The sequence below is a fragment of the Corvus cornix genome, chromosome 2 (genome assembly GCF_000738735.6).
Source record: "Corvus cornix cornix isolate S_Up_H32 chromosome 2, ASM73873v5, whole genome shotgun sequence".
NCBI classification, from domain to species: domain Eukaryota; kingdom Metazoa; phylum Chordata; class Aves; order Passeriformes; family Corvidae; genus Corvus; species Corvus cornix.
Window position 1 is genome coordinate 8,474,290 of NC_046333.1, and position 25,522 is coordinate 8,499,811.

Sequence of the window (25,522 nt, forward strand, 5' to 3'; positions counted from 1 at the left end):
TCCAAACTTGGGGCCATGCTGCCAGGGAGTACTTGCAGCATTTTACTTGCGTGTTTTTAGATGCTGTGTGTTACTGTGTGCAATGTAAATATTGGCAGTTTCTACTTGTGGCTTAGAGATCGGTGATACTTAAGAGGTGATTAGGTAAAAACAAAGCAGAAATTTCTGTTCACAGATAACTTAACTTACACTAATTCATCAACTAGAAAAAAAAACTGCTCTGAGGAGGCTTTATATAAATAATACTATTTATTGCAATATGCTTTTTTGTGTGTTTCTCCTATGATTTTTTTAATGTATGCCATATTTTCATGCGTGCCTGTCTTAAAAAAAAAAAAAGTCAGTGGGTGGGGAAACCCCTCTTTCTTAAAAATTTATAATTGGTTAACTTGTGTCCTTCAGTGAGCCTGACAGCTTTGCTCAGTTGGCGACAAAATAAAGATAGGAAATTAGGAAAAAAAAAGGCTGAGGTGGAGTCAGTTGTATGCCGAGGGAAAGTATTCCTCTTCACACACTGCTGGTACTACCCAGACGTGAACTGACCACCCTGAACTGTGTGGTCATTTGTTAACTCAAGAATTATGAATGTGAAAATACTGCTTGTAGAGTAGAGTCGACATTCATTTCTGGGTTTCATGTCCAATGCTGACTGATGTCAGTGGAGAAGAGATGATTATTCACATGTTTTATGCCAATAAGTGATTTTGTCTGTTGTATCCACGTGTTGCAGAACATGCTTACATTAAAGGGAGTATTTCCACTGGCCTCAGTGAAGGATGGATACCACAGCCCAACAGTTACCTGCCTGGGGCTTTAAGTTGGCTCTTGGGTCTGATACTTTTAAGACTCGGCGGATATGCATATGTGCTTCCATTTTATTTATTGTACAAGAGAACTTTATGTTCTAATTAAATATGGAAGTATTTTTTTAATACAAAAAGGGATACTTAATCATTATAAATAATTAAAAGTAAACTTGCCTTTGATATGTTTGTAGGGTGATGGGCGAATATCAGTTCAGTACATAACTGAGGAGTGCCTAAAGAAATTGGACACAAAGCAGCAGACAAACACTCTACTGAACATGGTTTGGAGAGATTCAGCAAGTGAAGAGGTCTTTACCCTGATGGCATCAATCTGCCACACGCTAATGGTACAACACCGAATGATGGTGCCAAAAGTCAGGCAAGTAGAAATAATAGTCATCTTGAACTGTAGTACATCTAAAATTGTTAGATAGACCTGTTTTAAATAACATATGGAGTTTTTTCTGTGTTTTCTTTTACAATTGGCTGAAATAAATTAGATTTTCAGAATTTAAACAGTAATTCCAGGCAAACCAAAGAGTGGATTCTTTGTGTCTAGTTTTTCTTGTTCACTATGGCCTTCCAAGATTCGTAGAAGCATTTTTTCTTTTCCTTTGCTCAGAGGCAGTGTTGAGTGCCATTCCAGCACAAATTGGACTACCTTGTTTTTGAAACAGTCAGTGTGCTATGGATTCCACAGTCTCTCTGGCTAGCTGAGCACTGAAACCAACTTGTTCACACCCTTCTTTAATATATGCCAAAATCTCTTGCAACAAATCAAAATAATTCCTAACTATTGAAGATCGCTATTGTTTGGGGAGGGTTTGGCACCTGAGATGAAGATAAAGGACGTTTTCATTTGTGCAGAATTCTTTCGCAAACATTGCAAACCACAAATGTCAGAACAATGGGAGAAGATTTTTGACCTTTTTATTACCAGACTGAGACCCGTAAGTATTAACACTGTTCTGGTGCAAGTACCTATGTAGTTGCTGGTAGTAAAGTAGGTATTTAGGGAATGTTGTAAACATAATTCAGACTGCATTGTAAACAGTGATACAGAAAACTAATTAGGTGCTATCTTAGCCCAATGGTGTTTATAGCTGCTGGAGGAAGTAAGATGTCAGTGAAACTGTGATTGCTCGATTAGGGTAATTAGTTCTTTGTAGACTAATTGCATTAGAGCAGGATGTGAGACCTGAAGATCATAGCAGCAGTTGAATTAGTGTGCCAGCTTTATTGTTGCACGTAGTACATTGCCTTGGATAGTAATTACTGAGCTTAAATGCATCACTGCTTTGACTGGAGGTTTGCTGGTGAACTGTGTGGAAAAGGGTGTTTAATGAGTAAAGAAGTCACCGAACTTTAATTGTATGAGTATGGCATCTATTTCCTCTGAGAAGCTGTATTGGGTCTTTGCAATTATTTGTGATAACAACCTATTTACACACTGGATAAATTCAGGAGTTAAGGAAGTTCTACTCAGCATCTTCTATTGGAAAATAATTTAGAAATTGTAACTTTTGAATAGCTCCAAAACAGCTGAATTTTAGAAATAAGTAGTAGATACTAAGATTTCTGTCAGTGGTACCAGTGCAATTACTTTCATGGTCAAAATGAACTTAATTCACACAAATATTTGGTAAACTAAAGTAGGCGTTTAATTACTATTTCTGACTTAGAAGTCATCTGTAAGTGCTGAGTTTGCCAGGGATCATAATTTCAGCAGGTGTCAAATCTTTTGTCCTATTCTCAGTGCATTTTAGACCTGGCTTAGGTTACCAAGCAGCTGTTCTAAACATTATTTTTGAGTGTTTTTTGAAGGACAGATGATGCTTATTCATGGAATTTATAAAGAAAATGAAAAGACTTTTTGTCATTAAGTGTCACGTTTTAAAATTGTCTGGTGACTTTTTTTAAAGCTCAAATAATTTTACCAAATTTAATGATAGTCTTTCGAAAGATGCTAACACTTGCTTTGAAACTAACTTTTAAGTTACTTAATATCCAGAGTGAAGCATTTCTACTTAATTAAACCATGTAGAAATAGTTAAGCAGAAATAATTTATCTCAAATTATTTTTAATGTATTCTAAGAGCTTAATAGTGCTCTTTTATTTAGTGTTTGAAATCATACTTAGTCAAATGGTTTAAAAAGGAGTTGTTAAAAAGACTTAGTTTATTTAACAGCATATACAACTGTAATATAAAGTAATGATAAATAGAAACATAGAAGCTTCAAATCTGAAAAATGGGATGCTAAATAGAGTAATAATGGAAAATAAATTTTCAATAACTGAAGAAAATTAGACTAAGATTAACACAGGCTTTAGAAGGGAGCAAATGACAAATATCTCAGTATTGTTTTAATAGTTCTGAGGTTTTTTTCCTTCTTGAACAAACATGAGAATTTCAGAATATAGAGTTGTATCACTCTGTCAAAGCTGAAAGTTTTTTTTTTTCTTGAGGCTTCTCGGTACTTTTATAATTTGACTGATGATGATGATGATATTTTGTGGTGTTAGGAACATTGATGTTGCTGAATTAACTCAGTATTTTCTTTGGTTTTGCAACAAGACACCAAGGCCAAAGAACAAGATACCCAAAGTACAATATAATTTTGAAAGAAGCAAGCCTGTAAAGTTATTTTCTGATGCTCTGGACAGGATGGTGGGATCCAGAGGTGGATAACTGAAAAAACACATTGCTTTGGGTTAGTTATTAGGAATTTTGATGAACTCTGAATAATTCTGGAAGTATGCAGTCAAACCCAATTAAAGAAAATGGTCACAATACAAGAAAAACCTAACTGTAGCTTGTGTTCAGTAATAAGTATGACCGGATTAGAGGTGTAAAATAAAATCCTGATTGTAAAGAAACCATTGGGAATTCCACTTGTTTTCAAAAGGACGGGACTTTAATATTTTCACTATAAAGTTGATACATAATTATTGAATACAGTTGCTAAAAAAAAAGAGGGAACTTGTCCCTTGGACTGTAGTTGTCATTATAGAGACTTGCAAGACTTTTTTTCATCAAAATGATACTTTGAATAAATAGTAAGTTCTGTTTCTGTAAAATATTTCAGGGTGTAACTTAATACCTTAGACTTCATCTTTATGACAGCTGAATATTAAATAGTGATGGAAGCTGTGCTTGTACTGGGACGTCAGTCGCTGTCAGCCATCTGATCGGCGCCCCTGAGTTCACTCATCTTGGGTTAACAGCTCCACAGTCACTGTTCATCACTGCTGTTTAATTACTGTAACATTGCTCATCTCAGCCTGTAGTTCAGAATGTTTGGCAAATGACAATCCAGTGTAATCTGAGCAGCCTGTCTTCATATGTGTGCTGAGATACCAGGCTTTACATGGGGCTGTTGGGGTAATTCTTCAGGGAGCATTCTAGCACTGCTGTGTTTCTCTTAAAACCAGAATCATTGTATTTGCAGTTTTAACCTTCTTTTTTTAAGCTTTGCTTCACATTCTTGGTCCAATACAAACAGAGGCAGAAGGATAAGGCAGCCTAAAGAGCAGGATAGTTCATTTACCAGTGGCTCTGCTGCTGTCTCGTACCTGTGACACCTCACAGTTCTGAAGTGACAGAATTCGCTGCCCTGGCAGCAGTGACCTGTCGCAGGCTGTATGAGCTCCTCTCATTCTGCTGTATTCTCTTCATTAACTTAAATGGTCTCAGTGGGAAACTGGGCCCAATTTATGACCTCGACTGAAAATCTTGCCTTTAACTAATTAACTTGTAGTGGTGCCTCAGCTAAATTAAGCTTAATGGGTCATTTAATCTGTCCCATTGCACAGGAGGAATTTGACACTTTTTTTAAACCAGAGGTGCCCAAAATGCTGTTCTGTCAAGTAGACATAAATCATGTGGCTTTTGTGGACAATTAGATACCTAGAGAGAGAAACAAGGTCCTAAATAAATGATCGTTATGTACTTACTTTTGGGAACAGATAATTTAATTTGGTATGATTAAAATTGATACTTAACAGGAATCACCAAAGTGAATTTAACTCTTTCACAGCCTGCGGCTGAGACAGTGTGTGTTGTTCCAGTTGAAAGGAGTTTATCCTTTCTGATGGCAGCGAAATGTTTCTTTCTTCCAAATGACTGTGCTAAATCTTAATATTGGACTTTACAGAAAATCTATTAATGAATCCATTACATAAAACATGTATAATGATCTCATAATAAAGAAGTTGGTGGCTTTCAGTGAGATTTTCAAGAAAATGCAAAACCTCCAGATAGGAGGAGTTTAAACTTCAGCTGCTTGGTTTGTTTTTAGAACAGTACAAATCTTGAAACCCCTGGGTTAGATTTTACAAGTTTACATAACAATCAAAATGTCTGATCTTTTTTATTTCTAGCTTTTTTTTGTGTGGATTTTTTTTTTTCTTTAAAGGAAAAAGTGGTCAAGACTGTATGGACACTGGAGCTTTATATTAGCTGATCTCTAAACTTTGTGGATTCATAAGGCTTTTTCTTCAGGATGTGTAAGCCGTCCCTGTACTCTACTGCAGTTGATCAGGAATTCTTGTGCTGTGTCATTTTAATGTAGCTCTACCTGGAAGGGCTGTTTTTAAGCAGATGCACATCTTTTCTCTGCCAAGGAAAAAGACCAAATAAGGTAGATTTCGACCTATTTTAATTCTCAGAGGGTTTTTTTCCCCTTAATTTTTTTTTTTTTTTTTTGCTTTTTCACAGTCCTTTTTTCTGTCAATGTGAAGCCAAAAAGTTTGAAATTTTATTATGGCCAATTTTGTGTAGATACAACTTTTCAAAGCCATCCTTGCATTTTGTGGTGGGTTTCTTTTTTTGTATTTTTTGGTTACAGTTGTTACCTTCAGCTTTTAAAGCCAATTTCTGTCCTTGGAGTGGGAAGTTAGCAGGTTTTTTCTGCCATCTTTACTTTTGCAATGGATTAAATTTCAGATGAATCTAATGATAAAAATCTCTTTTAACACAAGGCCCAATTTACCATTCTGTGTTCACTTTGCAGTTCCATGTTTGTTTTCTGGTCACAGTATGGAAACTTTAGAATGGAAGCTTTAGAACTGACAAATTAATCTGCTTCATATTTACAGAAATTTCATGTTAATGAAACAGGTTGTTGGTACCATCTTCTACCAAATGTGCATTTTTGTACTTAACCAGATTTTCAGGAAAGGGAAATGTGAAAGTTGAATGCATTCAGCATTTCTGGAACTGGGCCATGAAACAGACCACTTGCTACAATTGACTGCCTGAATCACGGATATGGAATAAAAATGGCTAAAACTTAGACAAAGGTTATTATTATAAGCTCTTAAGATTGGTCCTTTTTTCCCCTTCACTATTGCTGAATATTGCTAGAATGAAAAAATGAATTACATTATGATAGGTTCATTGTCCATAATGTTTGTTCATTTCTGCTCAAACTGTTACATAATTTCCAGGGATGATTGTAAAATTAACAAGTTTTTACTTGGAAGCTGCATGAGACCTGATGGCCCTGTGCCAAATTACTTTTCATTTTAAATATGAGGCTGAAAACTGAAGGTCACTGAGGAAATTTCTCAGTGTGGAAACCAAGACATCTGAGCTATCATTCAGATATTTAAACATTAAAATACAAATCCTTATTCTAAATTAGCTAGGTATAATAAGCCCTTCCTTACATGTTAATGTATACTTTTTGCCAAATGTCAGAATAATGTGACTTTAGAAGGGAATAGAATTCTCATGTATCAAATTCAGGTTGAATTTTTTCAAAAAATACACATAATTAAATTAGAACTTAACGTAACGGTGAAGCTTATCTTGAACTGGCATTAGCTTCAGTTGCTTCAAATTTGACTTGAACTTGGTGATGTCCTCAACATGCAATTTCTTTGAAATAAATGAAACTCCCAACTCTTTTTAAAGGTACTGGTCTATGCATTTAAAATTCAAGGAGATGCTGTGAACTAGAGGTGGCATGTGTTTCATTTCCCGTTTTTCTGCATTTTTCTACTCCATTTCCAAAACTCCCATACCTGTGAAATGATCCTTTGTGCTTAGTGAGGAGTTCTGCCCTTCTCATGCTCCTTTATCCTGGCACAGATCCTTGGCTGTGCAGCTGGATCTGGTGGATGCAGGTGAGCTGGGAGCCCAAGGAAGGGACCAGCTGTGGGGTGAGGAGAGAGGCTGTGCTTGTGGGAAGGCAGCAGGAGGGGCAGTCAGTGAGCCAGGACCCAGGGGCCTGTGGCCCTGTGTGCTGGTTTGTGGGATCCTGTGTAGTGTGGGAGTTTTGAATTGCCACTTAAGCCATTCTCCAGTATTTTTAAGTCTTTATTGATATTTTACTTTTTTCCCTTATGAAATGTGTTTCCTTTTGCCATGTGGCCAATTTTAATTTAACCATGTGGTCCACAGTAAATACTTTGTTTTCAGGCAGCAGCTAGTCTCCCCTCCCTGGTCCCATTTCCCAGCCTCCTATCTCATGTATGCCTGGTCTTAGAGAATTTTGATGTTGCAAATCTATTGACCACTGAGAGGTGTCGATCTCAGTATTTGTTTTACTTACTTCCTAACAGGAATTAGGAGACCTAGGAAAGTAGCATCTAAAAAAATTACCCAAATACTGTTCTTCAATACTTGAAAAATGACTGTTCAGTCAGTGAAATCCTGTTTGGTTCCTAGAAGACATTGTTTCAAATGATTTTGTCTCATATGTTGTTTCTTGCAAGGGGAAGAAAATACACTGGGGGTGACTTTTTAGTTTCAGGAAGCTTTTTGTTTCTCATTTCTCTAGAATTTCTGAAAGACACTGTAACCATGTCTGATATAATGTGGTTAAAGTCAGTCCTGTGTATAACTGACTTGTGAAATTACACATTTACTTTCATAAATTAGTAAGAAATTTTCAAACAATAAACAATTTTCTGTCAGCAGATGGGTTAGTGTACATGTAGCTGTTCTGACATTGTTCCATTGATGTTGTTCTATTTCTCTCTGCCAAGCTGAGTATACCAGTAAAATTGGTATAGTTCTGACATATATGAAGGTATTTTAATCTACCTTTTGCAAAAAATTACTATGTTTGTTACTGTCAGAAGAACCACAGAAGTGACCTGTTAACTAGTTTGGTATGATTTTCTATGTAGAATTTAAAAAGTCCCAGATCATTAGTTCAATGTCATGTTATTTTTATTAATATATGTTGAATTCTGAGAAAGACTGGAAATGTGGGTTTATATTGTATGGTTTGTTGCTGATTTAATGAAAAGTGTAGTTTTTGGTGTAAGGTTTTAGTATGATTGGTTTTCAGCTTTTGGGGCTTTCACCAGAGTTGATCAGAATAAGACCTTTCATCTTGAAAAAGTAAATTTAAATTGTTAATTTCTGAGAAATGCTTGACAGAAAAGTTCTTACAGAAACACTTGTGTTTTGTGAATACAGTATTTTAGAAGCCACAATTTATTTGAACTTCTTCTTGCAGGCTTCTCTATAGTTTAGCCTTTAATGCCAGATTCCTGAGGCATCTTTGGTATTTGATATCTTCAATGACTACACGAATGATTACAGGGTATGTATTGTAGCATTTCTGGAACTGATTCTTTGTTAAAACAGAGCATATCTAGTGAAAACGGAATGGGACAGTTAGAGATATGGTTATTTACCTCCTATGATTTCATAAAACCGAGCAAAATCTTGGAAATTGGACAGTTGTAAATAAAGAAAATATTTACTTAAAATGAGTTGAATGTTTTGTAGTTCTTGGAGTGCTTACAAGAATCAGTGTAGCAAACACTGAAGCCCTAAGTTGTTCACCCCAAGTGTGTGTTTTATCTCACATACTTTGGCTAGTTCAGAAATAGGTGGTGGCAGAACCACTTTCCTGTGAGGAAAGGAGCTGAGGCGCTGGACCTACAAATGTGTTCAGTGCTGACATGCAGAGAATTATTCTTTCTCCTTCGTGTCTCCAAGGTATCTGCAGTCCGGATTAGTTAATGCCCAAGTTTATTTGTCATGGAGACCCTGAGCTACCTGTGACAAGAACTTGTGAAGAGTAACCTTATTTTGCAATAATTGGAATTAATAATTATTTAACTGAAAACACCATTGTTACATTGCTGTTGGAGCTATTACCGTATTGTTTTGCTAGAATGCTGAAGGTGGTACTTTTTAAAAGTATTTTATTAACCCTCTCTTTTACGTTGCATTTTATATTTTAAGGTCTATGGTGCCACTCCTTCAAGTGATTTCAAGAGGCTCTCCAATGTCTTTAGAGGACTCTAGCCGAATTATCCCTCTCTTCTACCTTTTCAGTTCTTTGTTTAGTCACTCACTTATTTCTATTCATGATAATGAATTCTTTGGTGATCCAATAGAAGGTGAGTTTGGAGCATACTAAATAGCAGTGCCTATTAAAATGTTTTTGCGTGAGGCTGGAGAGCTCCCTAGGCCATGATTTGCTGACATCTGGGAGGAAGGATCTTTGAGGCTGGCTTGCTGATGGTCCCCTGAGCACTCAGCTGTCAGCTGGCTCTTTTATGGTGATTGCACTTAGAAAAAAGAGAGCAAAATGAATGGTCTTCACCTTGGGAACCCTAGCTTTACATAGGGTCTGATATGGAAGTTCTTAATCATGGTAATTTTTGATGAGTTAGTGAACAGAGCAAACTTCTGGACTGAACCAGTAGTTTAATGTATAAATTTAACATAGCAGGAATCACAAAAGAGAACAAGAAGATACTGCAATTAAAATGTGACTGCAAACAATCCCGGGATTTGATCTCCTTCATGCATGTTTACTCATTCTCTTTTTAGGTTTTTTTTCTCTGCCTTTAGATTTTTTGTGTGAATATTAAAGTTTAATTAAATAAGTTTCTTTAAATAATAAAATAATTAAGAAAAAGTAATTTAAGGAAACTTAAACTTGTGTTTTGTGTAGTTGTAGGTCAAAGACAATCATCTATGATGCCTTTTACACTAGAAGAGCTTGTAATACTCTCACGCTGCCTTCGAGATGCATGTCTAGGAATCATAAAGTTGGCTTACCCAGAAACAAAACCAGAGGTTCGTGAGGAATATATTGCAGCATTTAGAAGTGTTGGAGTGACAAAAAACACAGAAATGCAGCAATGTATACAGACAGAACAGAAAAGGTGGATTCAGTTATTCAAGGTAAATTGTGTCAATTTTCAGAACATAGTTGAATAAAATTTTTGGGCTTCTGCTGAAGAGATGAGATTAGGTACTTCCTTTCTCTAATTTTTTTTGCTGTTGCAACAAGGAATATGGATTTGAGAAGATTGTTGTTTGGCATATATGCTAAGCTTCACGTAACTAAGTTCTGATAACACTTTCTTTCCCTTCTGTCAACTCTTAATTTTCTTGCTTGTTTTGTTTGTAAGACAGTTGCTGTATAAAAATGGGGTTTAACTTGGACTCCCATTCAGCAAGGTGCTTAAGCATGTTGTCATAACTTTGTGTAGGTGTGATATTCTAACAAAATCGAGTGATTACTCAGGTACTTCTGTATTAGAGACTTCACTATATTGGTACCATGCTGCATTGGTTTTGTTGGTATTCTCCTAAAATCTGTTGGTACTCCTTATTTTGGGTTTGCTGGAATACTAAAGGGAAAGTGAATCTGGCTTAGCAAATGTGAATTTAGTATATGTTCTTTCTGGTTATCTACCAGTGTTTTTCTGCTGGTTTTATCCATGGCATCCTAGCTAAGACATGAATTAAGAGAAGCTGAAAACGTTGGCAGAAAAAAACCCCTAATATAACTGTTGCTGAAAAAAAGGAGTGCTTGACTTGTCATGAAAATTCTGCAGCAAACACATCTAGTCAGCTAAAATTGCTCATTAAAGAAGTGGGAGCAGAAGAAATGCATTTTCCAAATTGAATGCTAGATTTACAGTCTGTTTAATACTGGCGACCTCTCGCACACTAATGTTCAGTTCGAGTCATCAGCTGTCCCTTCAGGTCTTTTATCACTGCTTTTGTCAAGCTATCTATTTAATTGAAAGAAGTTAATTGAATGAAAATGATCAACTAAGCTTGTATTAATATTGCTAATGGAACTTTCTTCTTGGCTATGTTTGGAGAAAGATGTCATGCTAGACTTTAGGAAAGGCCCATTAAGGCTTGCACTTAACCTGATGGGCTAATTAAGGAATGCTTATTCATTCTACAAGTCTAAGGTAGCCTTTATCCAGCCTATTCTGCATGGTTTTACAACACATTTCACTTATGAGCATAAGCATTAATAGCAGTGAGAGTAACTGATAATATTTTGATTGCATTGAATACAGTCCTAATGCACCACTGAATTTGTAATTTGCACAGATTGATCTAATATATGTTTGCACAATGTAATTTAATTACTTGTCTTTAAATTGCCAAATAAACTTTTGATTTGAAGGTCACAAATGAAAACCCCAATATGTTTATTTTTCTAAGAGAGATGTCAGACCCAGGGATATTTTTATGTATGCAGTTCATATCATTCCACTTCCTATTTGTTTGCTTTAGTTCATTGTTCTTAACCAATCTTGGTGTAAGTTGGTGGATTTCAGGTGAATTTGATCATATTTTGCTGTCATTCAGAAAGTTGTAAAATCCCAAGTTACTGTGTCCCACTTTGACAGTCAGGAATTGAGCTTGTAGTGGGACTGCCTGAACTTGGTGTACTCCTATTTCCAGGAGCCAGGGTTGTCTTTCATTAGCTGAATTACAAATGTAAATCTTGAGGGTATCTGGAAGGCTCTGATTCTACCCAAAAAAGAATATAATAGCAAAGCTTCCCTTGTTTAATTCTTCAGAAACATGTTTCCATTGTTAGGGATAAAAATCGAACATGGCTAAAGTTAATGTCATCGAGAAGACTCCTGCGCGTAGCGCTGAGTCTTTGCTGAGGGCAGCTTGACAATAGCTTCCTGCCAGTAAGCAGGCATCAGTACCTTCTTCCAAATCATTACAAAAAAGCTAAATTAGTTAATATAAAGTAGAAAATGCTTTTTCTTTCCTTTGCACTACGTCAAAAACATTTATCAAATATATGGGATTTATCTTTGCTAAAGCTTTTGCAAGCTACCTGCAGAAAAAAGGCACATTCCTTCCTTATTATCTGTGCTTTTAATTTCTCTTTTTCCTTTCTTCTTTTAACTCCTCATTTTTTTTGTGTGTTTTCCTTGCCTTTGGTATCTAGTGAAATACGTATGTGTATATATGAAATGAGTGAAATACATACACACGCACCCACGCAAATACAGGCTTCACTTCTGCAAGGTAATGGTAAATTTGGTAACAGTGAGGCTACTGACAACGATGTGCAGATTTGCTAACAGATTGGAGGTCTTTGGTAACATTTACATGTACAAATATTTTCATTCAACAGAATCCCCCATTTTTGGCTTGATAGAATGATGAGTAGTGTAGTCAACTGTTATAGATTCCATAGAAAATCTTAAGTTAAAAGTACTTGAAAATGGATTTTGTTAAACAGAATTACTTCACTATCTTGAGTTAATCCTATGAAATCAAGTTTCTAATTTTGCTGAATTTTAGTTTTAAATGCTGGTTGCACTGCACGTTATTGGAAGGAAATCCCCATTTTAATATTATTTATTGTAGTGCATCTTCCCTTTCAATAGAATACATAGGAAAATTTTTACAAAGGAATGCTGAGTTGAGGTGTCAAGTGTTCTCAGTACCCATGCATTCTGTAGGAGAAACTCGAATTTCACCTAATCTGATTCAGCTTCCTTTAAGGTTTCTTTAGCTGCTTGTAAAATACTGTATTTACATAGTCTTCATGTGGATAGTCTTTTCTGATTTTATTTTCCTTTTTAAAAACGTTTGCCTCACTTACAGTGGTAATGGGACCACAGAGCTTTAGTGACTCATGTAACCTGCACTGAATTTTATAAGGGAAAGGTGATGAAAATTCCTGTGTAATCAGACAGTTCCCTTAATAGCATTCTTTGTTCTGTCTTGAATAGAGACATTACCTTAAAAACTGGATGTTAAAAGCTCTTTTGTGTAGCATCTAGACACAGAATCCTTTACAAGGCCCATTAAACTTTGTTACTCCTGACACCTGTCTATTAAGACTGTCTTTTAGCAAGATTATTTCAGAAGAGCTCTGGGTTTTCATTTTTTTCTTACTCATTTTTCAAGTGCTGTACTATTAAGTTGCAAAACAGATGGGTGTTCATTGTAGCAGTGATAATGTCTTTTTAGCCTAGTAATTTACTATTCTATTGATTCCACTTAATTATGTTTTGTGTAGTGGTGGGCGAACTTGATTCAGCTTTGGACAGAAGGCATGCAACCAAGCATGGCAGTTCTGCTTGAGGTGGAGAACTTGTTTGCTTGGTTTCTCTACTTATTTTTTTTCTGGATTGGAGGAAATTGCCAAGAAAAACACTAAAATTGCAAAGATACCCTAGTGACCGTGGTAACTATTTTTCTCAGCCTCTCAGTTTTGCTAGGAAGATAAAAGAACATTGTATACTTACAGAGTATACATTGTGTCTATACTTGGTTAGGTGTTATTTTCTTTAAATAAGTAGTTTAATGTTGATGATTTGTTTGGGCTGCCTTGAAGTGGCATGCAGCACTTTAGGTGTGCAGTACTGTTAAGTCTGTGTAGTCCTGGTTCCTAGGTTTTGGATAGAGACTTTAATAATCCAGGTTTTTTGATGTCTTGCAAGTGAACCATGATTACTTAATTTCATTCTAAGGTATTTAAGTCTAATAGCAAGTTTTTGTGAGTTAAAAATAAGCTTTAAGAAAGCTTTTGCTTTGTGAATTATGTAATTTCATTCACAATGCTAAATGCATATTGAATGTATGTGTTTCTAACACCTAGGTCATCACAAACTTAGTGAAAATGTTGAAATCTAGAGATACAAGGAGAAATTTCTGCCCACCAAATCACTGGCTCTCAGAACAAGAAAACATTAAAGCAGATAAGGTAAGAGTCATGTTCTTTTCCTTAAAGCCTTACAAGTGCCAGATTTTCAATGGTAAAGTTTTTGATTCCTGACAGTAGTAATGATGTTGATGTTGCACAGATTGTGTAGTTTAAAACTGGAATAATGTTGCTTTTCTCTGATGTAAAAGTCTTGCATCTGTTAAGAAACTTGTGTGTTAAACCACATCTCCAATCCATAAAGTAGAACTTGCTCTACAGTACAAGAGTGTAAATCATTGGCATTTGTAGCAGGAGAGGATTGGAAATCTGGTAGCATTTAGTTGCATCTTCTCAAAGTAAAAATGCTGAATAAAAGAATTGCTCTATAGTAGGGAAAATTCTCTTCCAAAATAAAAGAAAATTCAGCAGCATTTTCTGTACTTACCTCACCTAGAAATTACTTTTTTTTTCTAAGAGCTTTTGAAAAAATGATATTGATCTTAAAAAGTGTGTATGTGTGTGCAAAAGGAAAAGCTAATACCTACTGTGGACTAGATTCCTTTGACTCATGACACATGCTCAATACAAAATAAACAGAATACTTGACATCTCAACATTCAAAGTTGGCTTCTGCAGTGTCCCAAATACCAGAACTGAATGTAACATTGTGTGGTATTTTTAAATGATACATGGGATTTATATGGTATTGTTGTTAATTGTGCAGCTCTCCTGTAAGGCACAAGTGTAAGGAGGGATCATCAGAAATGAAGGCATTAAGGCATTCAGACACACTCCTGCATGTGACCTCTATATGTATTTGCTATGTAGTAGTGAATTGTATGTGTAATTAGGTCCTGTTTAACTGTAAAATCCTGTGAATTTGTGAGGTCACACAGCTGTATGTGCCATCCGCCAGACACGTCTGGAGAGTCAGGAGGATGGGGAGAATAGGACCACTGCAATCTACTTTGGATGGTAAGACACTGACTATGCCATTTCAGCTTTGCTAAGTGAAAATAAGAGTTTGCCTTAATGGAAAGAAAATCTGTCTTTTCTACAACTCAGTTGAGTATTTTGTGTTAAAGTCATGGTAGCCAAAAGCATGACAATCTTTCATAATTTTATTTCAGATATTTAATAAATTGTGTACTTGTATGCATGTGTGTATATCTTTAAAATATTTAATGTTATTTAATTTAATAATTTATTTGCCCAAGCTTCTGCTGGCATTGATGAGGGGAAATGATGAGGTGGAGAAACTATATGTTCTAAAAATAATGTATAAAAGGCAGTTGCATAAGATAGAAAATGAATACAGTTGCAGAAGATGTAAAGCATTGTGATTTTGCTTTTACTGTATGCTATAAAGAAACATTTTCATTATCTATTAAACTGTAACAAACAGGCTTTCCATTGATGCTTTGAGAGGCCTCTTAGAAACAGAGACTAGACAGGAGTAAGGGAATAAGGCAGGTATTTATTGGAAAGGCCTTCAAAGGTACCCCCTGAGGGCCAGAGGCCATTGCCAAGATGGACCCCGGGATGGACGACAGGTCACGAGTTCTTCACACTTTCATAGGTTTGGTTCATTTGCATATCAGGGTTAATTCTCCAATTAAAGCTTCAGTTTAATGATGTAATTCCCCTCAGCTTGCCCCGCTCTCAAAGGCTTTTGGCTTATACTTTTTAGACCTAGGACGGTCTGGGTGCCCTTGAAGAGCAGGCCTGGAGAGGCTTTGTTATGTCTACGTAGCACAAGAGAGCAGAAATTAACAGGCTACAAGAAACTTCAGAGTTACACACTAAGCAGTACAGGATTTGAAAAATATAAAAGTTAAAACCTAAGGCATCACCATGATAAATATTAATTCCTGTTTATAAATATTGTCTCTAATTAGATAAGGCAGAAACTTAAACCCCTGAATTACTCAAAATATCAGGATTTTATGGAACTTGCCGAGAAAGATTAGAGAATTGGACAAACTTAGCAATCAGGGTAAATTTACACTAGATTAGTTGTGCCAATATGCTTTCTGATGTAGGCAGTCTGCTTCTTCCAGCTTTTCATACCTTCTTAGCTTCACTATTCTTGAATTTTACCTTGCTGTGATCGGGTAAAATAATCATTAAATCAGTGACACTTGTGCAGAATTAATAATGAATTAAAAATGGGGCCTTTAAGTGGAAAAATGAATTCGTCTACAAGAGTCCATACTCTCTTTCAAGATGGTGCAGTCTGCTGGAGTTAGTTTAGCCAGATACAGTAGATCATATAGAGACTGTAGCCTTTGACTGCTGCTATAGAGTTGTACAGAATTCAGAGCTTTGTCTAGGGTTGAAACCTAAAGACTTCTAGTGATAACTTTTATTTGAGTAGCTATGATGGTAAAAGTTTATTTTGATTACCTTATAAGTGTAGTTGCCAGATAATAACTAGTTGGCCCAGTATAAGTACTGCTGAGAATTTTTAATTATATATTTTTTCAGTTTAGTTTCTTTCTTTGGAAGTCATCTATTCTCCACATCAGCAATCCTTTTTTCTTCCTCTGACCTACATGACTCTCCACCGCTGTTTATACTGTCTGGATGTTCTCCACTGTCAAACCTATTCCACATTTATCACTTCCACATTCTCCTGCTGCTGGTCTCCTTGCCCTCATACCTACAGTACCTCGAGCTCTCTGCCTGGTCTTCCTTTCCAAAATGCCCCCAGTTTTCTCCATTTCATTACTCCCCTGGTGTGGGCAGTTGGGGGATAAGGAATGCCTGTGCTGTGCTGTGGTGTGCTGATGTGAGCAGTTGTGTGCTCTCATTCTCCTCGCTGGCTTCAGGTGAGCTGGCACACTGAGCACAGCTCTCCTGGCTGTTCCTGTATTCAGGTCACTAAAGGAATTTCTCCTCTCTGTCAGTTGAAAATTTTCACAATACTTGGTGTTTTTGAATCTCCTATTCTCTGTCAAAGTTAAAGTTCAGCTGATGAACTCAAGAGATGTGTTGGAGGTGAGATGGTGAGGAAAGATGACACAGTTGTGTTCACATAAACCTCGTTTTCATATGAAATCAGGCTAAAATGAAAGTGCAGTCAACATGAATGTGTGAAAACAAGCAGGTAACCTTGTGCACATGACTTGTTTAACCCCTCTTTACTCCATATGGGTTAAAGCCAATTAGCATGAAAGTACTGCTGAATCACATATGGTCATGTTTATTTGTGCTTTTTCATTTACTTAAATGGCAGACTTGTGAGTTCTAAATGCCCTCTATATTGATGACTCCATCCCATATTTCTCTTTAAAGAAAGAGGCTGTGATGGAGAAATGCAGATAAAATTGACTAATTGACTGAAATAATTGAACTGTCGAAGTCATGTAATAGTTTACCTTTGCTGTACATGCACTTTTTATTTAAAATGCTTTTAACTGTTAGCTTAATAGGCTTCATACATTGACTTTAATTAAAAATGTTTACTAAGTAAACTAAAGGTAATCACAACTAAGCATTTTGTCAGAAATTCCAAAAGCTTGCAATGTTGAAACCTGCCCCCAATGAATATATATCAAGAATAGTGATATTTAGGGTCATATCCTATTAAATTGGTGCTTAAAATATTCCTACTTAAAGTGCTTTGAGGATTTAAAAAACAATCGAAAAAGACCATTGAAGTGTTCAGTCCAGCAAGATGCTTGTCACCATGGGTAGAAGCCAAAGAAAAAACCTTGAAACTGTCAGCAAAAACTTCCAGAGAGGGTATGACATGAAGCACTTACTTATTTTGTAATAGATTCTATGAATAGTCCAGACTCTGCAGTCTTTTTTCAGAGAGGTGGTTATTTCATGAAAATGGAACCGCCAAGGAACTGGAGATGTTGTTTCCTTGGTAGACTGAAGCCAGGTGGACCTTTGGCTGCAATGTCTCAGCAGTGAGCAATGCTGCAATTAATTAATTTACAGTCAGATAGGTGCTCACCAGCTGAGTTTCCTCCCATGAAATTAGAGCAGGAATGTTATTTCTACTGTGCATCACCAAAAGTTGAGTTGTTTCCTAAAAATACCTTCTGTAGGTTCAAAGGAGCTGCACAGTAGTTTGGGAGCTGCGTGAATGAGCCTCTCTGCTATGGCTTCTTGAATTCTTCTCCAGTATTTTTGTCTTAAGTACATTATACAGGCTCTTGATGATGTTTTCACTGTTCCTGCAATGACTGGGATTTAATGTGGTCACTGTGACTTTGCTGTTAGCAGAGAAAACTCATTGAAATGAATATTATCTTTCTGTTGGTTTCCTTAGATTTGGTTTCATTCTTAAGGTTTTTACCTAAAATGACTTGATTGAAGGTAGATGCTGTAGTTGGAAGCACAATAACTGTAAACTATTTTGATCATCAGGGGAACTCCTGTTAGGAATACTGTATATTCCTGCAATGAAAGTTCTAAATTATCATAATTACTAATTGTCTTCTATCATGCATTTTTTCCTAATTCATAAGCTAAAATGTCAATAGGAAGATTTTTTTTCTGAATAAAATAGAGGTAAAAAAGTATGTATTTTTAATGCATTCTGTTTTCGGTGTGTTTTCACTACTTAAATTTCAGTTTGCCTGTAGCAACTAATGTTTAAAGAAAGGTAAGGCTTTGACTAAATATGTAGTAAATAAAACTATTTTAATGTATGTATTTTTATACAAAGTGAATTGAGTCACTTGATACAAAATAAACTGTTTAAAAAAATGTTCTTTCCAAAATTTTTAAAATTATTATTTCTATTTTAAGTGGGTTTGGAACCAGCACCTCTTTCTGTATCTGAAGAACGACAACTTGCAATTCTGACAGAGCTGCCTTTTGTAGTTCCTTTTGAAGAAAGAGTAAAGGTACCTACTTTCTAATTTAATATGCAATTGGTTTTTTAACCTTTTTGTTTTGAGTAAGTGTAAAAAGAACATTTATTGAAGTAGAAACTGGATCAATTCCCTGCAGAAGGATGTGGCAGTCTGCACTGTTTTTCTTCAGTACTCACACAGCAACTGAACATTTGAAGTTAATGACTTCTCACTTATTTTCCTGCTTATATTGCCCTTTATAATAATTGCACTAGAGTTAGAAACATTTATTCTGAGACAGATGAGAGCAGTTTGCAGTCCTGGCTCAGTGATGGCTCTACATGATTGCACCCTCTTGTGGTGGCACAGCGCCGGCCGGTTGTGTTCTGTACCCGAGTACAGGGTCACAGCTGGGGACTTGGGTGCACTGGGTGGATTTGCTCCAAATGAGATGATGGATGCCCATTTTGGGAAAATATCACTTAGAGATTAAGTTCCTGCTGAGTAGCTGAATTTTAATAGAGTGTATAGCTTAAAACTTGCAAGACTCTTGTACTTGATTGGATTTGCTTTTTAATTTTTTAAAATTTTATAGATGTAATTGTTAATTCTGTTACCTATTTCAGTTTGCATCATAAATATTCTTAAAGTTTTTTTTCTGTTAAGCACGTGTTTTTTTAACTGGTTTAGTTTTCAACAGTACCAATTATTTAAAAACTGCTCCCTAAATTGTCTTGGAAATGTTAAGTTTTGAGACACCATCAAGGGAATGAAGAGTAATTCCTTACGGAGAGTTGGTCTTTATTTGTCAGAACAGACAGGGACAGCTTTGGTAGAAAATGCATGTTTTTTTCTCAGGTTTCTATGAAACAGTTGTTCCAACAAAACATCTTATTACTGTATGGCAATACCACACTAGGATTACAAGGAAATGATAAGAATTGACCTCAAGCAGGGATCTCTATGTCATGACTTAGTCACTGCTTTCCAACCTCTGGACTTCTTAAAGCTGTGTTGAGATGCATAAATGTTAGGTTTTTGGAATTCATAAAGCCTTGTTTGGTGCAGTTGGAATTCATAGAACCTTGTGTGCTTTTATCACAAAAACTGAAGTAACAATTGCATGAGAACTGGAGATAAGGATAAAGCTACAGACTGAACTTCTTTAGTTCAAAGAGGAGATCCTGTTACACTGTGTTTTGGAACAAGTGTGTATGGTCCTTTTTGTGTAATAGTGGGAGTCAGCATTCCTTTGGAGTCTCCCACTGCCTCTACAGAGCAACTTGCAATAAGGTTTTTTTTTTTTTTTTTCCTTTTGGTCAGTTGCTGTCTATTGCTCTGTAATTTAATATGGTAATGCAGCTCAGTGCTGCTTGTGCGTGTGGGTTGTTCCATATGCCCTTTCATTTTCTGACTTCCTCATGACATTTTTACCTTGAATTACCAGATAACAGGTACTCTTACAAGAAATTGCAGAGTCCAGTTCCATGGTAAGCTCATCAGCTTTCTGGCCCCAGGGAGTGTTTTCCCCTTCAGCCTTAAGGCACTTGGGGTGCACCTTTCAGTCTGTGGGAGGTAATGAATCCAATTTGTAGGAAGTGCTTTGGTTTTCACCTCCTTAGGCCATATGTGGGGCAGCTTGCCTGTGGTGGGTGATGCTGCTTCCCATGGTGTATGCTTCAGTCAGCACTGCTTTTCTGTGTGTTAGTCTGAAGTAATTACAAACGCTTCAGCTGTGCATTAAGGTTCTCATTTTCAGGACTAACATGTACATGAACATTGGCTTATGCAGGGAGTCAGTAGCAAAAAGAGTTTTGCTATGAGATGTAGTACCAGGTGGTTCTTTCCATCTGGAGTTGGGTAACAATAATTAATAAACTGTATCTAGTCCTTTGTCAGGAAGGAGAGTGGTGGTGAACATATTCTCATGCTCTGTACATTAAAAAAAAGGTGCCTGTGGCTACCTGTCGTGATGTTATAAAACTGTAGAAAAATTAAGGCCAGAAGGGACCTCTGGAGGTACTATAGTCCACATCTTTCCTCATACAAGAGTAACTTCAGACTTGGGCAGCATGCACAAGGACTTGTCCAGATAAGTTTTGACTATCTCCAAAGATGGAGATTTCACAAACTCTCATGTAACCTTTTCCAATGCTTAATCACTCCTATTATGAACTTTTTTCTTTATGTCCATTCCTTGTTTCTCTTTCTGCAGCTTAGGACTATTTTCTCTTCTTTTCCTCCTGTGTACCTTAGGAAAGATTACTGCTTTGTCTATACTGTAATCTTCCTGGTTGGAAGGCATCTTCTCCACTAGGAACATTTGCCCATAAAAGCAGTAGATTTGAGACCTTACTCTAGCTTTGTCTGCTGTGGTCAGATTTCCTCTTCCATGGTAAATTTGTTGTTTTTTAAAATTCCTGCAGACTCTTACTTAAAAACATGGTCTGACATATTTCTGGGAGATTATATCCCTTGGAAAATGTACTAGACTATTTATTAAATATGGGAATGGTGGCAAGAGAGAATATAGTAAACATACACTCCCTGGATCAAGGGAATATTATTGTACATGAGGCAACCCGCTCCCATGCTACGTATCGGCATAGAAACACAGGTAGCTACAGTTGCTCTTCAGGTGAACAGGTTCCTCTTGTGAAGACTTGAAAAGGGACAATGAGAAGTTCAATTTGTACTTCACCTGGCAAATGTTTTTTTAATTGGTATGATGCTCTTTTTTTTAATATGGCAGTAATATCCATGATTTTATTTTATCTGACTTATTTGTTCACTTGTGCAAGGGGAACTGGTACCTCTTTTCTTATTAGTGAGAATGTTCCTGACCATTGCAAACAGCAACAAAATATTATTTACCAGTATTGAGGATAACCTCTGTGTGTGCAAAATACTCACGGGACTTTTTTCCTTTATTTTTGAATACTTCGCATTTCAGAACTCTGAAAGTTAGGGAGAGGAAACTGGAATCACTGGCACAATGTCTGTAGATGTGCCTCTTTATGTAGAAAGAGCTGAGGATGATACCTTAGCACAGAAAAGTTCTTTGCATTTCTGTCCCCCTCCTCCCCTTGCCTGGGTCATGGCTCTGTATTAAGTTTCTGCAGCTGTGTGAGAGAGAAGACAGATTACTTGAAAGTGAGTGCCAGAAGCAGCTCAAAGGACAGTAACAGTAGTGAATAACCGTCTCTCATTGAATATTTAGATCTGCACAGTGACATGATTGCTCTTCTCACTCATTTTAACAGATTTTTCAAAGACTGATCTATGCTGATAAACAAGAAGTTCAAGGAGATGGGCCATTTTTGGATGGAATTAATGTTACTATCAGAAGAAATTATATTTATGAAGATGCTTATGATAAACTTTCTCCCGAGAATGGTAGGTTTACAGTTAAGCTATCAGCTTGTTATAACACTTTATTCTTACCATGGAGTTAGTTACATATTTGCTTATTTGACTGGTATGCTGTAGGTGTATCGGCTCTGAGATGTCAAAGTTCTTAGAAGTTAAATTTCCTTGTTTTTATGGAAGTAATTATCACCCATATTCTTTCTGATTATTGCAGTCTAAATAATCTCTTTACAACCTACTTTTACAGTGCTTTTCTTCCCATTTACTCATCCAAATAATTGTAATTTGTTTATTTTTCGATGTAGTTCATTAGATATTATCTGCTTTGGTAATCTTTGCCAACAAATACATATGGACTGAACAGGATTTGCTGAGTACAATGTGCTGATAATAGTGCAGGGCTCTTTTTAATGATTGGATGTAGTACTGTAAATTTTACTGCATTGAATTAAATCACATGTTCGTGTGAATCTGTGTGAATCTTGCACTCACAGTATTTTATATAAGCAATTTTCAAGTTATTCTTGGGTCTCTTTTAAATATTTTGTAGGATTTTTTTTCTTCCCCTACCTATGATCTTTTCCACTCCTTTTTTTGATGACTCTTAAAACAGGACCTTTTCTACAAAGTGAATGTTTCACAAACTGAATATTCCAAAATTCAAGCCAGTAATAAGAGTTTTGCTACTGTTTACTAGGTCAGTTTTTATTCTAGCATATATAGTTTTGTGTGTAGGTACATGTGGTTTTATCCATACAAAACTGATGCAGACAGTTGCATTTGAGTTTGTCTCTCTCCTTTCTCTGCAGAACCTGACCTAAAAAAGCGCATTCGTGTTCACTTGCTTAATGCACATGGTCTTGATGAAGCTGGTATTGATGGTGGTGGAATTTTCAGAGAATTTCTGAATGAACTTCTCAAATCAGGATTTAACCCTAACCAGGGGTTTTTTAAGACCACCAATGAGGGACTACTTTACCCTAACCCTGCTGCACAGATGCTCGTTGGAGACTCGTATGCACGACATTACTACTTCCTTGGAAGAATGCTTGGAAAGGTAAAAACAGTGTTGGGTAATAGAAAGCTATAGCAGTACTGAAATTATTCAGTTATGTTTTTTTCTAATTAGGAGGGGGTTTTCTAGGCTTAAGAGAAAAAAGCTTTCAGATGTTGGGTCTGAATGTTATTACTACAGATCAGCTACATTTCTGGTTGATTTTAATAAATTGTACACTTGGGAAGTACAGGAAATTTGCGATATCCTGACTGACAGTTGAGCAAAGTTTGCATGTTTGGTTCTGTGTATATCCTCGTGCTTAAGGTTAAGTTGGTTGAAGCCACTAGACCTGCTCTGCTTATTGTGATTTTCAACCTGGAGCTTTTTTGGAATATGACTGCAGTTACATTTCCATCATTTGGAATACATGAAATGGATGTTTTAAACAGTTTCTAGTTGTAGGAGGTATACAATTCTGGCCAGCATGTAAAATTTGCCATCAGCATTTACCTTACTTAAGAGCCACGTGCAAATTAATTTTCACGTATTCTGTTTGGGGTTTTGTACATTTTACGTATTTCTTGAGTTTTAGTGCTTGATAATTTGGTGATATGAATGTTCAAAGGCTAATAGATGCTTGTTGAGCTAGATGAAAAATGAAGGGGGAAGAAAAAAGAGAGAAACCATTACAAACATTAATTACATTCAATTTTCTTTTATGGTCAGGTTTAATACTGAGGCTATTTCATTCTGAGCGCTTGAAATAATTTTTATAAAGCTAATAATTGTGAAACAAAGTTTGGAATACAAATTCAATTTCAGAAAAAGAAAGTATTAATTGTTACTGAGCTGTCTAATACTGAAGGTATTTAAGATATAAAAGTCTCATTTAAGTGCCTGCAGTATTTTGGAGGCTAAAATCCTGCTGCCTTGCAGTGAGATTTGAATTGTGGTTGGATGTCTTTGTAGTGTAGCTGGAAGTGGTTTCAAGGGATGTTGTTGGCAAACTTGAATTGTTGAAACAGTGCTGTGCTTGGGAGTTGCCAGTCAACTGATTTAGATAAAACTGCCTCTCTGTAAGCAAATCTCCTGCTAATGGATCCTGGCTACTGCCATATCCAAACTTCTTAGAGAACGGAAATTACAAATCAGCCATTTCAATAAATAATCTTTGAGTGATGTTCTCACACTCAGAGTGGAGATGGATTCAGTACTAATACAATAGTTTGTAATTGTGTCTGATACTACATATCCAAGCTTCATTTTCTTTCTGCATGTATAGATTTTTGGAGTGGGAAAGCAAATACTTGTGGTATTGTTAAGGAAGTTACTGCACCACAAAAATGTTTTGTGTATATCTTGGAAGGAGGCAGGGCTCAACTGTCAGGGGAAGTTTGAAACATTATTTAAAAGAAAAAGATTGTAATTTGGAGTCTTTAGTTTCCTCTGTCAAAACAACACATTGCCTTCTGTAATTGAATTTCAAATCTTAGCATAGAGACAGAAGTTGCAAAATGTGTTCTATCTCACAGAGAGCTACAGGTAGAGTTTTACTTTTGTCTTTTTAAAATCAGAGAATCTACTATTTAATATTTTGAAAGCATAAACTGTTTTTGTATTTGCAGTATGTTTAGATAAGGTAAGAATTGACGGTGCTACTTAATAATTACCCTTGCCCAGGTGCACAGACACATTTTTAGTAGCGCATTTAGAGACTTGATGAATTAAATAGAAAGATAAGGCACGACCATACTGTTCAAAACCTGCCAGTATTGTGATCTTGGTTAGGTTATTGAATACCCACTCATCCGTTTCCAAAAATGTGTCCTTTTTATGCTTTGCACAGGGCTATTTGAGAGCAATAGTGGATTATTAAAAGCCCCTTTGCAAACAAAATAGATATAATGCAAAGGAAGCAATCACGCATCCACAGCAATTTCTTATTTGTGGAAACCAGTATGTAAAGAGTGCTGCCACCAAAAACTCTCACGTAAGAAGCTTCAATGTTATCAGAAAACAAATACATTAAAATATAATAATTTATAGAAATTCTCTGTCTCTTGGTAACCACTTCGTACTAATACCAAATGCATTTAACTTTCAGCACCATAAAGTTACACCTAATTCAGTTTTTCTTCTCATTAGGAAGTTTCTAACAGCTTGGCATCTTCTTTGTTAATTGGTCAGTTCAGAACCAGAAACATCTGAAAATTTAAAGCTTATCTTGAAAAATGGTGTATCTGAAAATGTAAATAATTTTAATCCTGGATAAATTAATGACTTTTGGGTGTATTTTTCTAGTTAATTAAGAAATGAAAATCTGTGTACAAAATGCACAGCTTGTTCATGCAAGTTTTGTAGTCACTGGATGAGCAAAAGGTCTTGTAGAAATAATATTGTGTGATCATGTAATTGCATGTGTTGTCTGAAATCATCCTTTAAAAAAAAAGCAGAAATGAGTTTGCTTAAACAGCAGCTACTCAAACACTTCCAAAGTTTACATTTCTCAGCTGTCAGTGACTTTACTCTGAAATGTAAATATTACCTTAGCACTGGTACCTTTTAAGCATTTTCCTTTCTCTTCCTTAGAAGTTAAAGCTCACTTGCTGGGCACACCCTTGGTAAGAGTT

General features: G+C 36.1%; 1 protein-coding gene across 1 annotated transcript in view; it reads left to right on the forward strand.

The window, feature by feature from the left end:
• UBE3C (ubiquitin protein ligase E3C) overlaps nucleotides 1-25,522 on the forward strand; it is a 70,133-nt gene that overhangs the window by 21,036 nt on the left and 23,575 nt on the right. Inside the window, exons 10-18 of the mRNA XM_010394860.3 lie at nucleotides 998-1,185; nucleotides 8,280-8,366; nucleotides 9,017-9,174; nucleotides 9,735-9,967; nucleotides 13,668-13,772; nucleotides 14,600-14,687; nucleotides 18,480-18,577; nucleotides 21,790-21,922; nucleotides 22,705-22,952. Of these exons, the coding sequence (XP_010393162.1) occupies nucleotides 998-1,185; nucleotides 8,280-8,366; nucleotides 9,017-9,174; nucleotides 9,735-9,967; nucleotides 13,668-13,772; nucleotides 14,600-14,687; nucleotides 18,480-18,577; nucleotides 21,790-21,922; nucleotides 22,705-22,952 (1,338 nt within the window). The remainder of the gene's footprint in view (nucleotides 1-997; nucleotides 1,186-8,279; nucleotides 8,367-9,016; nucleotides 9,175-9,734; nucleotides 9,968-13,667; nucleotides 13,773-14,599; nucleotides 14,688-18,479; nucleotides 18,578-21,789; nucleotides 21,923-22,704; nucleotides 22,953-25,522) is intronic.